At 41.4% G+C, this 16414-nt stretch overlaps 1 protein-coding gene across 4 annotated transcripts in view; it reads left to right on the top strand.

Annotated features, from left to right (window-relative positions):
- Nucleotides 1-16414, top strand: part of LOC111228935 (voltage-gated potassium channel subunit beta-1-like) — a 43332-nt gene that overhangs the window by 14994 nt on the left and 11924 nt on the right. For all 4 annotated transcript variants that reach the window (XM_022755051.1, XM_022755048.1, XM_022755050.1 and 1 more), the window contains 5 exons: nucleotides 9807-9850; nucleotides 12753-12790; nucleotides 13542-13621; nucleotides 14089-14133; nucleotides 15452-15496. In XM_022755051.1, coding sequence (XP_022610772.1) covers nucleotides 9807-9850; nucleotides 12753-12790; nucleotides 13542-13621; nucleotides 14089-14133; nucleotides 15452-15496 — 252 coding nt within the window. The remainder of the gene's footprint in view (nucleotides 1-9806; nucleotides 9851-12752; nucleotides 12791-13541; nucleotides 13622-14088; nucleotides 14134-15451; nucleotides 15497-16414) is intronic.

Here is a 16414-nt window from a genome sequence, read left to right as displayed (position 1 = left end):
AGGTAAGACAGCAGACATCACTGAAGGTGTAATAAACATCACAATCCTCTACATTGAAGTTAAAACAACACCACACTCTGATGAACAAGTTCATCTGTTGATCCAAGACACACCGAGCGAGAGAGAGAGAGAGAAGCTAGCGCTAACTGCTAAAGTAGCTAGCTGATCTGAAAAGCATGTAAACAACAGCTGGATTAGTGAAAGTCCTGAAAGGAGCAGAGAGCTATGAGTGTAAGTTTAAATGTACAGCAGGTAGGTGGGCACTGTGATGAAGAAAACAGCAACATAAACTGTGTTCATATAGAGCAGCAATAAACTACCAGTATCAGAAACTGACTGAAGATCAGACACTACACTGACGTCAGCACGTGAACAGTCACTAACTGTTACTGAAAAGACATTTTACTACAGTAGTACTACAGTTTTCACTGTGTAAAAATGTTCTCTGATAAAAGTAAAAAGTAAGTTGGCTAAAATGTCTGTGAGTAAATGTGTTACATTTTAAAAAGGAGAAGGAGGAGGGCTAAAACATCTGGTGATAATAATAATATATGACAAAACTAGCTGTTTAATTAAAGGGATCTTTAGGCTGCCAGGTGTGTCAGTTTACAGATGAGAACCGCATCGAAATCAACCAATTAATTCCAGTCAGGCAATTTGCAGTCCGTGCATACAACTGATAATTACTAATATACACTCAGTTGTCAATTTTTTTTAGAAACATATAGCTAAAATTGATGTAGTCTAATACAACAGTCCTGTAGTAAATGCACAGTTGAGTACCGACACTTTTTTTTTCCACTTCAAGCTCTGATAATAAGCACAATTTCATCATTACTGTTTGGAGCAAATATAAATATAATAATCATATAAATTAAACTCAGTTGAAGAATCAATCACACTTTATTTGAATATTTTCATACAGGTTAGTACAGTACAGAATTTTGGGTTAGGATTGGACAGTGCAAATATAAAAAACAATAAAAATAAATAATAAAAGAATTTGAAACAAATGTGCATAAGAAATATAAATATAAAAGTAAAATAATATTACCAATGGAATATATGACCAACATTATAGGAAAGTGCATGCCACATAATCATATAAATCACCCGATACATTCTGTGCACCGACAATACAACCCCTCACTGTATCAATGCTGCGATTGCTCTTTACGATCTTATGAGCTCATTTAGTTACACCAGCATCAATTGAAGACTGCGACCGTTCCGCATGCAGCTCTCAATAACCTGCCGCGACCATGTATTACAGTGTAGAGAGTGTGACAGTATAGCCGAGCATTGCCGTGCAGCAGATCTCTCCATGTGTGTCTGTGTGGGAGTTGTAACAAGGCTGGGCCAAGTAAACAATGCTCTCTTATCTCAGTGAGTGGGCTCTTAACCCAGACCGCAGGAGCAAAATAGTAGCTTTCACCTCACACTGTTAACTCACTGGAGAGGGTGACATCACCGCTTACAGTGTCGGGATCAAGAGAGACACAGAGAGAGAGGGGCTGAGAGAAAGAGGGGATTGGTGGGAATGGATGGAGTTAGAAGGAGGAAATGAAAAAAGAAAGAAAGAACAAAAAGGGAAAAGCTCAGAGATTTGAATGAAAGAGAAAACTGGGCCACTCAGGTCAGTTCACAGAAAAGAGGTAATTAGCAGAATCTGGGCAGATTGGATGCGGAGCAGCTAAATGTGATAAGTGTCTTCTGGTCACACAATCTCATCTCGTTTCCATAACAACATTGAAATGGCCAACTACAATCTGTTCCCAACGCCAAACAAGCCTGATGACTCCATTGTGCTAACTTGTTGAGCTTTTACAAATATTTTTTTTTTTTCTTTGAGTGAGAAAATTGATTTTGAATTTCTGTTGCTTTTTACAACTCTTCAGCTGATTTAAAAAAAAAAAAAAAAAGTTACAGACACAACAAGCGAAGAAGCCACGTTGCATGTTTCACCGTTGCTTCCACTTTTGTCAGACAGGAATTGTTAGAAAAATTCTGAAGTATTGAGGCGAAGTGCGCGGCTTCTTAAATGTGTGTGTGTGTTGTTTATTTTGGTTTTGCAACACGAGGATTTGCTCATTCTTGTCGCTTCCTTTAAAAACAGGTTGAGGATGTTAGCAGTAAAGCTTCCTCCAAATCCCTCAGCAAATCCCCTACTTTCACCACAGAGAAGCAAATATTGGAAATCTCGTCTGTCACATCCCCTCTCTGCTCTCTGTTTGTCTCACATTTTCTGTTTATCTCTTTTTCTCCTACTGTATCTCTCTCTCTCTCTCTCTCTCGCTCTGTCTCCAAACCTCTGACTCAAAGCCGTTGCGTTAAAGTGGCTGTGTGTTTTCCTTTGAGCGCCGTCTGACAGGGAACTTCTTTCTCTTGATGTGAAGACCACAAGGAAATCTGCATTTTCTCTGTAAGATAGCAAATTAAATCACTTTTTTCCCACTCAAAGACAAGAGTGTGTTGCATTGTGAGGGAATGCACTGGCACATTGCATTACATACATGAGTGCATGTGTGTGCACTTTTGATGTGTGAGGCTCCACACTGGGAACATCAGAAGGCATAGCAAGTTGAAGCAGAAGACTGTGGTGCTCAGAGCGAGCGAGCATAAACTAATAATACCACCAACCGCAGCGTTTTAGTTGTCATGACGACCCAAATACAGAGTATTTCTAATTGTGGTACCCCCTAGTTGCAACCTTCCAAAAGCTGTTTGACCTCTTCTTGCTCTTAAAATAATATACGCACCCACAAACAGCACACACACACACGCACACGCACACACACACACACAGGCCAAAATATGTGATGTAACTAACCATGCCGTTGTTGCTGGCTTCACAAGTTGTGCAGATTATTTCTGGATCCTGGTAGGGAGCCTGGACTGAACTTCATAACGGTCATTAGGCAGCAGAAGGCCTTTTGACAGTCCAGGAGGTCCGGGGAAGATTCCGCTTGGTTGGTTCAGTGCTGCGCTGCAGATGGGCATGCAAAAATTCCCTTCTGTTGGTTCCTGTGGATGCAGGCTTATCAGTGGCCAGCAGAGAAAGCGGCACCCTCTGTTGTGTATACATCTGTGTGTCTGCAGTGTGAGTAATGTATGAAGCAAGCATATCAAATGATATTTGTGGTTCTGTACCGGTCATTTCAAGGTGTTCCACACTGTGTTTTCTTGCACAGTCGCACACATTTGAACTGACTCAAAGTTTTGGAAGAAACTATAAGAGTTTGTGTGACTCAGCCCCAAAGCCAATGGTATTTGTGCATTCATAGATGACTCTGCTGTGCCTCTAGCTTGATCCATCTAATTAAAAACCTTTCCCCTCTTTTGAGTCCCTCTATTAAATAAACCAGATGGCTATCAAAGCTTAAAGCAGAAATACTGGTGTAAGTCAGTTTTGCTAAACACTATCATTTCTCCTGAGTCTCCTAAATCATTATTGGCAAAGGATGGACTTTTTCTGCTCAGATAAATCTGAAGCTTAAAATTACTGATGACTTGCATTATATTATTGTCATAAAATGGGAAAGTACTTTCTTGTTACTGTATGTTTTTCAGCTCGGTCAAGGACACCTTCATTATGATAGTTTGGCGTGGAATACACTGCAGATTCATTTTACATATCAAGCAACAAGTCAGCAAGAAAAACTGCATTTTTCTTTGTGCTGTAAATCATTTAGTGGATTTAGACAAGGTGTAGGGATGCTTGTGATTGAGGATTACGCAGAAACCTGCAGCTATAGTGAGAACTGATGCAACCTTTTCCTCTGTCTGCTTAGCCACAAAAAGATAACAGATGTTATGCTGCTGCAGCACCCTTCAGGATAGATGTGGTGTGTGTTTATATTTGTGGTGAACTGTCAGTATGTTTGTGCATCTGCAGGTGTGTTTGCATGACTTCATGCAAATCTTGTCACTCACAGAGTCCATCACCCTGCTTCGGACTTGCTGTTTTTTCCCAGTTTTTCATGGCACTTCAAAAGTCTTCATCACTCTTTGGTAAAACTGATGTATTTTATGTTCCCACATCATTTATTCCAGTCCTTGTCTCAGCCGTTCTGCTGTGATGTGTAAGTCTAATAATAAGAGCCAGGGTGTTACGCAGCAGGAGCACTGTAGCATGGAGCTCCACTCTGCCTAAAGACTAAACAGGCCCCCAAGGATAAGAACTGCCCAATCTCTCAGTTTAACAACCAGGATGTTTGCACAGCATCTGCATTTTAATTAAAGGTCACAACTAAAATGGTTTTGAGTAAGCATAATGGCTTTATAATAGTGCTGCCTTGCAGATCCAAATTTGGCTTTTTCTTGGAAGTGATGAAACAGAAAAAAAACAACCCACTGCTGCATGTGATAATAGTGATAATATAATATCGGCAATAGTGACAGTGATAAAATAAAATTAGGTCTGTTGTTTTTGCTGAAGAAGGCACAACATCAAATAATCAGATACACCTAAACCAAGACCTCTATTAGTGCCATCTTTACCACCTTCCTTTAATCTGCCTGTGAGTTTGTCAAAAGTCACTGAAAACACAAATTTACTGAGGAAAGTCTGTTTTGGTTCTGCGTCAGAAATGAGGGCTTTGTGAGGAGATTTATGTCTAGTATTGTAATTGCACCATTGGATTTTATTTTATTATTTGCTTTGGCATATTATTTTGTTTTGTTTGTATAAATTCTAGGAAGCAATTATGTAGTTGGATTTCCTCCAGACTGATTTCTGAAACACTTGCAAGTTGCAGATAAAAATCAGCCTGACTTCTTTATCTCAACTCCTTCCAGTGGACTTAAACTACACCTAAAGAGATACTGTGACACACTTTCTCTCAGTACTGTGTGAAGGTTTTCTAGTTATCAAGATAGGATTTTTTTTTTCCCACATAGCCGAGCCCTCTATGAAATCCACAACATATGAGAATCAACCACTTCAGATCTGCCCACATGTTTCTCAATACAGGATCAACCCACAGGCCACTAGCTTCAATCCTGTGTCTCTGCCTAAAATACAGTTCTGTGTGAGATGCTCTACCCCTCAGTCACTTGGGTTTTCTCATACGATGTCTAAATTTCAGATGTCCAAGCATTTTGAATAGCCTACCAGAACACAGTGAAATAACAGTGTGTACATGCAAAAGAGTGTTGTGTGTGTGTGGGCCTGTGTACAGTGCATAAAAAAAGATGTCATATTCAGCCCTGTAGAAAAACAAAACAGATAGTCATGTCCAAACTCCGGGTCATAATTGCACACACACACGCACACACGCACACCATACAAACATGCGCATTGTGCAGGCCCCTGTAGGGAGCTGGCTGTCATTTCCTATTTCCCATTCTGTGTCATATAGAATGCTTTATCTTTAGAGGGTGTTTGATCTGCTTAGACTTGGGGGTTGGACTTGCAACTCTGCAAGACTCAGTGTGTTGGTAGCGTCTCTTGGTTTCTGCCTCTCTTTCTCTCTTTATAGCTCTCCATCCCCTTCTCTTCTCCGTCCATAAGGCCTATAGGCTTCATCAGTGATCTTTTTGTCCCGCAGCAACTCAGCTGCAGTTCTTATTTAATCTATTCATCTTCCCCTCAAAGTGCTTGATTTCGCTTCCCTACTTTCTTCCCACCCACACAGGCCCCGTCTTTGATATATTTAGAATGTGACCCGCCTTTCTCCCCTGCACTGAATTATTTTGATAACAACATTATGGTTGCCATCAGGCGAGCGGTGGAAACCGTGGAGGTGGGTGTTGTCTAATCCTTACGCCCATCAAGGTTGCCTTGTGTGGGTTTGCTTAGTCTACATTAATCCCCAGCGAGTGAGAAGTTTTATCTGTTTACTCACAACCTTGACAAAAGTGTTAGCTGACAAATATTGATTTAAACCATCCAACATCAGGAAATAAATCATAAGAAATGCCCTGGTGTGACTTGAGGGAAATTGCTTTGCAGGAAAAAGGAGAACAGAAAACATCCTCCCACAATGAGAGGTCATTCCTCCTAAGATTTAAGCACAATATATCAGCCAGATGTTCATTTGATATTTTTCTTTTCAGCCAGATCCACTAAGAATAGAAAGGGCTACATACAGTAGCAGCTCCCAGGATGTTCATAAGTGGTGACAGGTTTGTGTGAGGGGGCGTCTTCAAATGACTCATTTGTCATTTTACTTCAAGGCTTCTTTTGGGCACCATCCAAGCATGAGGGACGGAGCCACACTCACTGGTTTGCAAAGTTGTTTATGTGCAAGTTTGTATAGACACGTTGTCCTTTCCTTAGTGTGGTTATTTTAACATTTAGAAGATAATATAAAATACTTGTACCTCTGTATCCTGGCAGCCCTGTTTTTTCCTCTCTGTCTCCCACATACACAAACGCAAACATTTTCTCCTAAACATAAAGTTGTTGCAAATGACATGCTGTAATCCCCTTAAATCATTGGCTTCTTGAGCAATGTGCGTCTGCTGGCACTCGCATCCGAGACCTGGACAGATCTATTAATGCACCATCGTAGGCTTTGTGTGTGTGTGAGTGTGTGGTTAATAATCAGGTATGGCTGCTGCTGCTTCCTGTCTCCCCAGAAAACACAGGGGGACAAGAAAACAGAAGCGAGGCGGCTTCTCTGGCTGCTGAACGTCAGCTTTGTTAATGCCCTATTATTAAGACAGCATTGAAAGCGGCACACAAACACTGCAAATTTATCTTGTGGAGGATCTCCAAAAACAAAGTTAGCATTTTTCAAAGGACAGCCAGTTTTATTTGGAAATGGAGCGAGCCTGCAAACTTGTTTATTGTGGAGAGAGTGTGCTTGAATGAGCTGCTGTAAATATGGAACCCCCTGTTTCAATAAAGACCTGAAGAAAACGTATGTACAACTTACAACTCCGTTCAGAGTAAATGCAGTGGTGAACATTCCTCAGCATCAATGCGGTTTTGTCCTCAGAACCAACCCCCCCCCCCCGCTGACTGAGCACACACAGATTCAGTCAGTATAACACTTCTAACCTACAGTACAGCCCTTCCCCCAACACTTTCATGGATCAGAGCTCCCACTCTATAATACATCAGAGAGACGGAGGATACAATATCCAAACTCCTCCACCATATCAGAAACAAGAACGCATCCCACGATTTGTAACTGCAGTGAGATCTGTCTCCTGGTTTTCTCCTGTCATGTTATCATCAGTGCCTTGGTTACGCAATACACCAAAGAATCCATACATTTATCCAACCATTCAAAGTGTTTATAAGTCAACACTTTAATTGTACTATATGTTTTCCGTTTTTATCTTGGCAGCTCGGTTGAACCACTGACTCGATGACTGATGCCCCTCCATGTTGGACTCCTAATTGAATTTGCTGAAGGCACGGTCAGACAGCATGGGCTCGGATTAGTCTGCTTTCATCTCGATGGGCACAGGCCATTAGTTGTCATGAGAAAACAACTACTGGCATTTTTTATGACCTCGTTTGTTGTAATGAGTAAATGCCTGCAAAACTGAGCAGATAGCACAGTCCTCAGACCATAATTGGAGGTGGCGTCTGTGTCAAGAAATAAGTATTCGGACATATTCTCTCAAGATGAAGTGTGTTGCTTGTGATAGTGGCTTTGTGTGTGCATCTGGCCTTGATGGTTCCATCGAACAAACACGTCTCAATTTCATAGTGTTTGCTTCAGATCATTTCCTCTGTCAGATGACTGAGGCTGCCCTTGCAGGGCTCTTGATCCTCTTGTCCCCCAGTTTTCTTTCAGCTACATTCCACATAGACAGGTGACAAATTAAAGGAATAACCAACATAAAGTGGTGCTGGACCACTACATACCACCAGAACAGCTTCAGTGCTCCTTGACATTGATTCTAAAAGTCTCTGAACTCTACTCGAGGGTGGTGGAGAGCACTGTCTAACACGTCGGCCCCAAATCACCTAATGTTCTGAGATCTGTCGACTGCAGTGTCCCTTCCCTCTAAGGGGACAAGTGGATCCACACTGTGCCAGGAAAATGTCCCCCACAGCAAAACAGAGTCACCACATCCCCTCACTGTATGGGTCAAGCATTCAGGTCTCTACTATTCTCTTGGTGTACGTCACATATGCACCCACATATGTGGAGAATATGGTGAAGGATTTTTTACCACATCTCTGTAAACCAGTGGTCACGGTTTTTGCACCACTGACCTCTCAAATGTGCATTCGTCTTTGTAATGAGGCATTTATGCACTGCAACCCTACTATAATATCCTTCTCTATGTAACTGTGCAGGACCTGTTCTTGACACAGTCTGATCAGCTCCTGCATTGACCTCACCTGAGTCACGTGGGGAACTGTTGTTCTTCCAGCATCACAGTCATCAAACGTGCACTGACGACCACTATTTCCAACCCTACTGTGTCTTGATGTCTTTCCCATAGATCTAAATGCAGATGTCACTTTAGTCACTGTTCCTAATGAAACGCTATAATTGAACAGTCTTTGTGACTGAAGCTCCTGCGCTTTGATGTCCCTACAATGAACCCTCCTTCAAAGTTAATTAGATCTTTTCCTGTTGCCATCTTGACTCAAAATCAGAATCAACAGGGCCTGCTCAGCATTTCTATACATGCCACAGAGCATTGAACCATGTACCAAGTGTACCATGCAGTGCACCTGTGTGGAAGCATCTGCATTGGTTGTGTGTTATCACTCATTAATTCAAGTTTTTTGCTTTAATTTTTTTATCCGTCTGTGCATCACACTGAGGGAAGACACCTGTGGTGTCTGGAGGCAGAACAATGTGTTCTTGCTCTTGTCGTCAATGTTTAGTCATTAGACGCTTGTGCCACATGAGTTCCCCTCTCAGTTGGACTCGATGTGGCACAGATTGTAAAACTAGATGTGAAGCTGAGTCGAGGGTGGCATGAACCGTGTTGTCTTAGCTTATCTTCCACTGTGTTGATTGGAGTTGTGTGCCGTATTACATCGCAGCAGATCAGCTGGATGTAAATTGACTGACTGTTATGCAGGAGCCATGTATCAGGAGGTGTACCATTACACAGTCAATAGTTAGAGGGATACATTAAGGAAGGAGAGAAAGCCATAGCGTATGTGTGAGGAGCTATCTTGAGAAATGCTGCTATGATACAACCTCGGGGCTTGAGAGCAAGCATCGATGTCTGCATTTTGTGGGGAAGACAATAACAGTAAAAAGCCTGAGGACTGAAGCGCTCCCTGCTGCAAGAGCATGTCGAAGGCTCTGAGTATGAGAAGAGGCAATTGAGTGAGGAGCGAGGGGTGAGAAACAGAGGGCAACACTTGTCAAAAAAGTGGAGTACCAAACTTCCCACTTCTGCTGCAGTACAAACAGTAATTGGATTATTTTGGTCATGAGTAGAATATTTTTCAGTGTCTTTTGAGAGCCTCTCTTTTCCACCAGAGAAGGTGGGGTCCATATTGATGGAATAAATCAACTTTCCTCCCACGTGTAGACTCTGTATTGTGATTCATGATTGCAGGTGTGATAACGATAACCCTCACAGTCAGTGATTCTCCTCTCTATCAAACATGAGAAACTCCCATCGTTATTATTAAATCTTGCACACTTCAATTACAATTGACTTTTTTGCCTTATACTTTGCAAGCTCCATAATAGCAAAAATTGCTGCACATTATCGCATTTGTTTCAAGTTATGATATGGTAAACAACACAGATTTTATTGGGGCAGAATAGCTTACAGGAGCATAGTAGTTGCAATCACATTTGACTTGTGACATCTCGTGCCTAAACAACACCAGTTTTAGTTAATCATATTCTGTTTTCTCTTCATAGGAACCTGGGGAAATCTGGACTGCGTGTCTCCTGTCTGGGGCTTGGTGAGTACATTTAATTAGCTTTGGAGGCAAATGTGTAATGATTTCATAAGCGTCCGACTCATCTGTGTGCCTGCATGTTTGTAGAGAGAAGGTGTAGCCAGCAAAAGAGCTGAGCAGAAGGGGATAGTCTTAAATTTTGTCAAATCATTTCACCCCATTCTCAACCTCATGCATCTTTCATACATATGGGAAGTCATGAGAGACGACACAAAGCTGTTTGCAGTGTTAATATTTTCCCCGTAAATATTTAATCAGTAGCATGGGTTCAGCAAACAACTTGCTCAATTATCACACATATCCAATGCACACCAGAGTGTAAACACACTCATTCATTTTGATAGGTAGATGTGTGTGTGTGTGTGTGTGTGTGTGTGTGTGTGTGTGTGTGTGTGTGTGTGTGTGTGTGTGTACTGGCCATATCTTAACAATTTGTGTATGAACTGTGTTACATCATGTTTGTGCCAACTTAAGTGGTGCGAAGGGGGTGTGTCTCTGTAGATGAAATAACTTGACAAAGCAAAAGAATGATGCAGTGCAGCTGAGGCTCAGAGCAGACACTGAGGCACGTCTAATGACGGAAAATCTGTGAATGAGTTAGTTAATCATCTCTGTAGTGATTTTTTTAAAACGATTTAGCCACAGCACAGTGAGCAGCAGGGCGGAATAGTAAACAGGGAGACCATTCCTCAACTAAAATAGATTTGTTTCAAGCCTCGATATTGGCAAGTCTCAGCCGTGCAGTAGTGCCCTTGAGCAAAACATTGATTCCTTTTTGTACCAGCTTTCTGCAGAGGGGAGCGGCAAGGGAAAAGATCATTTCACTGTGACGATCAAAGGTCTCCTTATCATTTGATTCTATGTGGGTTTGTGTGTTTCAGTGTCTGAGCTGCACATTCATATTTTAAAGGAATAGTTTGGTATTTTAGGAAAAGCTTATTTTAGCAAAAGCAAAATAAGCTTTAGAGACTGAGAAGACTGGGAAAAGGGGAAAACAACTTGCCTAACTCTGTCCATAACTGCAGCTCTAACACCTGTTACATCTCAATTTACAACAGACACAGTCACTTCCTGCTCCAGTCTTTGTGCTAAGCTAGGTTAACCAGCTGCTGTCAGTAGCCTCATGCTTTACTCTAAAGACATGAGAGTGGTATTGATTTTCTCCTTTACCTCTCAGTAACAAAGTGAGTGTGTGTATTTCCAAAAACTTTGAACTCCCCCTTTAAAATTTGTGCATAGTTAAAAAAAAAAATACTGATAGTTTAAAAGAAAATAATTATTTTCTTGACCTCTGCCAGCTTAGAAAAATCGAGCTGAGCCTTCACCAGTCTGCTGCCACTTCTGGTGCAGTTAGCTGTGGATTTAACACCAGCCTCTGTAATTATTTCTTATTAGTGGGAGATGACAAGAAGCAGCATGTGACAGGATCAGGCGACTGAAGGCTGGGAGGAGAATATCTAAATTCCAAAAAACTGTGCTCAGTCTGTGCTGTGCTTCTTTCTATACAGTCATTGCAGTCTGTGCGTGAGTGCATTCACTTGTGTTCAGATATAGTCGGAGGACCTCACATGACCCAGGACTAAATCTGACCCTTGATACAAAGGTGTTTATTGATAGCCTCAATACTGCTACTTATCAAACCTGTTTTAGATTTTGGGCGATGACAGGTGCTGTCTGTTGATCTGCACCAACCTGTTCAAGGCTGGAAGGAAAATAATAATAGTAATAGTTTTCTTTTTTTTTTTTTTTTTGTATTATTTGGCTACTGACATCTTAGAAAAATCAGCCTGTGCCTACACCGATCTGTTGCTGTGGTGCAGTTGGTTACAGATTTAATAACAGCTTCTACATTATTTCTTATTAGTGGGACATGGCACACAGTATGTGACAGGATCAGGCAAGAAGGAGAATATAAAAGTTCTAACTAAAAACTGTGTTCAGCTTATGCTGTTTGAAAGAAGAATAGAGGCTGGAACTTCCTCTGTCTATATGCAAGAATACTGTCTGTGCATGTTTATTTATTTTGTTGTATTATTGACGAAGACAGTGCTCATTGATCAGCAGAATTTAAACTAAAGCATTAGGCTAAAAGGCAAATTTTTTATCTGGGCAGACAACAAAGGCAAAGGCAACAAAATTATAATAAAACAGCATTTCTTCTGAAAGTCACATTCACCAATACACAAATAGCTATAATCCAAACTAAAACCATAAAGTATTAAGTTCTCTGATGCTGTTAGAACAATGCTGGCTGACTGACTGACTGAAGGCGTTTCTTCAAATGGTAATGATGCAGTCTCTACCCTTCCAGTGGAGGAGTTCATATTTATTTGAACTTTTACAGCTCTGAAATCTGTTTGGCTTTTGGTCCAAAACTTTTTAATAGTATTTTTATACAAAGTGAATTCAATGTGGATTCATTAGGTTGAGTCCAGCTCATCAGACAATATGATGAAATGACAAATGATAATGGCATATATGGCTAACATAGCTGTTTCTTTGGTCATTGTGTTTCTACCTGATCTAGAATGAATCAAATTAAACCTTACTAATATTTAGGACAGATTATGAGTCAGTGCAAACACCCAGATACATGAAATCAGACACTTGTAGCTCTTGGCCTGATGTCGTTGTAAGAAATAGTGGGCATGATTAATAAACAGCCTAAATAGAAATGGGCTGAGTATAGATCTCTGTGGGACACAACACTCAACCCTGACATTTGGCTGTAATGGCTGTTAGGACGGGGGTGTTTTGTCAGGTGTCCATGCCAAAATGTCAAAGTAATAATTAATACATGACTAAAATGGCTCCTGAGTGTGGTTTTACATGCAAAAGGTCTTGTGTGTTTTTTTTGTTTTTTTTGTTTGTTCCAAAACTCTGACTTTGACGTTTCCTTCAACAGGCACTTGGGTAACATTTGGAGGTCAGATCTCTGATGAGGTAAGACGTTACATCAAATCCATCTGTCAGCCATCACAGCTCATGAGCAGATGTAAGCTTTCATTATTTTAGACCTCGCAAATACATCTAGTGAGCAGTTGTGACAGTTACGGCGCCCAATTTGTAGCCCACATGGGAGCAATGTAGTGTAACTGGATGTAAAATGGTGTGAGTGTGAATAGGCCATAGAAATCGTTCTGGTATCCCAATATCACAGCAGGCTGGTAAGTCCCTGTTGGCTCTACCAAGGCCAAGTGATCAGGTCTTATTTCTCCCTGTCACAAGTTATTAAGTGGAAGACCTCCTCCAGTGGCTTGATTCAGCCTTGAAGGGGGGGGGGCAATGAACTGGGGACAACTCATCACAGCCTGATGACCACTGGGACTAAGTGACACACACACACACAGACACAAACAAAATCACCAAAACAAAACAGGAGCCAAGCACTGAGAAAGTCATCATGACAGAACTGGCCTTCCAATGTACGGCCATGGATCAACTGCAGGCACAAGAACTAGGTCAAAATAGTCTGGGAAATATATTAAGCAGTAAACAACTTTAATCAACAAGCAGCTGCCTGTACACATTCCTGGTGATGTGTTTCTCAGCGGCAAACAGATTTACTCTCCTTGAACTTCTTCAGGGAATTTCCCAGCTCATTCTTTTTTGAAGTGTAATTTGGGGATTATTTATTGTCGTGGATAATACCAGGCTGAAGTTCAAGAGTGGAAACTTTTCTTGCCTTTGTCAGGTGGCAGAGCAGCTGATGACTATCGCCTATGAGAGCGGGGTCAACCTGTTCGACACGGCTGAGGTCTACTCCGGGGGGAAGTGAGTGATATCTATCTGATCTGTAATCCACAGAAGCACTTTTCTTGTCTTGTCAGCTCTTTTCCCCAAAGGACACAAGATGTTAACAAGATCTAGCCCTAGAGCAGGAATGATTCACCTGAGGAGGCCAAAAATGAAAGGTAGCTGTGACTCTAAAGTGATTAACATAATCTTATTCATCACTGGAGGCTCCCTATTATGTTCACAGCTTAATCTACCTTTATAGGCCCGGACATTGTGGCACTGAATAATGCGGGACATGGCGTAGCTGTATGGGGATGAATATGAATTTCAAGGTTGCTGGCGTACAGTACAGGAGGCGTTTAGCCTTTATCTTGAACTCCTTCTGATTTTTAATCAGGTATTCATGCTGTAGATGTGCGGCAGATAACTATACATGCTCTTAGAGAAATAGCAGCCTGAGATATAATCTCATCATCTCTTTGTGTATTTTTTTCCCCTCACAGAGCAGAGATAATCCTGGGAAACATCATCAAGAAAAAATGCTGGAGGTAAAGTACAGTCTCTTGAGATTCTACGTGTGCTCCAAGAATAGGTTTAAACTGTGTTTATGTGCATAAACGCTACAAAAGGATGTGGATACACAAACATTACACTCATCTGTCATTGTTGAAGATCTGATTCCAAAGCCACGGGTATTAGGATGAAGCTGTTCAGCCTCTACACTTCTTGGAAGGTTTTCCTCAAGATTTGAGAGCCTGGTTGCAGGGATTTGCTGCTCTTCAGCCAGAAAAGCTTTAGTGAGGTCAAGTACTGATGTTGAGCTGTAAAGCCTGGTTCAAAGTTGGTGTACCAATTCATCCCTAATGTCAGGGCTCTGCGCAAGCCTGTCAAGTTCTCCCACCCAGAAAACCATATCTCTCTGGACCTTTCTTTGTGCAGGGGGCCACTGACATTTTGCGACAGGAGAGGGCCTTCAGCAAACTGTTGCCTGGCTGAGACTGAATTTCATTTTATGTAATATGAATATGAAAAAATATGTACTCCCTCTTATTCCTTTACTTATCTTGTGATCCCTCAAATTTATGTTAGGACCCCTTGGGGGGTCCTGACTCGCAGGTTGGGAGCCACTGTTGTAGAGTATTATTTTATGCTATAGCTTTAAAATTTCCCTTGATTGTAAAGAAGGGGAGTAGCACAAACAGTTTTGGCCACAAGGTGCATGTCTGCAAAATGGTACTTAATATGTTCATGTACTGCACTTGCTGAAAGTTTGTCACTGAAATCTCTCTACATATCCATGAGATCAATTCATTATGTAGAAATGTAAAAACATAAAATTAGCTTATGGCTCACAGTTGAAATACAAAGCAGGTGCTGGTGAGTGTGAGCAGAACAGAAAATATCTACACTGCATGTAATTACTCTTTGCAGTATTAAGACTCAGTTATGTGTGTTGCCCTTCCTGGTAACTCATGCCGGCTCTCTGCCTGCTTTCACCTTAACTCTGGATCCTTTTGAATTATTGATTGTTCAAGTATGGGGAATTTTATAGTGAGGGAGCTACCTTGTTAGAGTTCAGAGAAAAGCGTCCTTCTGTGATTCTTCATACAAGATAAATTACATGTTTGAAAAAGGTGTGCAGCCCATCTGCCACTTCACACTGCAGGAGAGAAGGTCACTGGAGGACTTATCTATCATTATAAACATAAGTAAATATGATAGATACACTTGCATGTGCACACACATGCAATCACGCACACACGCAGGCATGGACATGCTGACGCACACACAGACGTATATCTTCTTGAGAACAACTTTAAAGTCCTTTTCTTTAGCCCTTTGATGTGTCTGTCTGTCTCCCCTCAGGAGATCCAGCCTGGTGATCACCACAAAACTCTACTGGGGAGGAAAGTAAGTGTGTGCATGCAAGTGTGTGTATGTGCATCCAATATGTGTGTTTTCCTTCTCAGATTTTCAGGGCAATCTCTCCAACAACAGGCTATGCATTCAAGCTTTCCCCTCCGGACACAGAGCATGACATGGGATCGAACGTTTTAAGAAAACCCACAGGCAGCCAGACATGGGGACACAAGCAAAAACTGAGTGGCATACACACACAACATGGCCATTTTCTCACCCCATCTTCCTTCCCTTCTTAGCCTTCCTCAGCAATCTTTTCGTATCTGTTTTGCTGTCATGCTGAAGTATTTTGCTCTCAGTTTGCATTAGTCACATAGTTTAAGACTTCAGGCTTATACTGAGGAAAGTGGAGGCTCCATCTACATATGTCTTCTGATTCTTTTTAAGTATCTGATGTAGATCAGTAGAGTAGGGCCCGGGTGTAATTGTGTAAATTTAATTTAAGCTCATCCTCTCAGACTATCGTCAAGGTACCAAATCAGTCTCTACGCCGGATGGATTTAAAGAACAGCTACTTAACCCCCAACTGAGTGAGCTGTGAGAGTGCCTGGGAGCGCTGTCAAGCAGCTCATCACCCAAACACAGATATGTGTACACTTACACCATTTTTACTCTTTTGCACAAAAGACAGGGACATGTGAAAATATGGAACATTTTGTTTTTCTGTTTGTAATGCATTATTATTTACATCAACCATAGCAGACTGGTACTCCACAGGAAGCTGAGAGGCAGAAAGGGAAAGTGTAAAATGAAGCAAGGAGAAGACAAATAGCAGGCAACTGAGCAAGCAGAAAAACACCAGAGCAGAAAGAAAAGAAAGGAATGCAGGGACAGGGAAAATCTGTAAACACAGGTGTGGCTATTGATAAATCACTGGAGCACAATAAGCACGGTTTTGGAGATTTGCAG

Source organism: Seriola dumerili, unplaced genomic scaffold (genome assembly GCF_002260705.1).
Source record: "Seriola dumerili isolate Sdu_G_001 unplaced genomic scaffold, Sdu_1.0 BDQW01000226.1, whole genome shotgun sequence".
Taxonomy (NCBI): Eukaryota; Metazoa; Chordata; class Actinopteri; order Carangiformes; family Carangidae; genus Seriola; species Seriola dumerili.
This window is presented reverse-complemented; position numbering and strand designations above follow the sequence as displayed.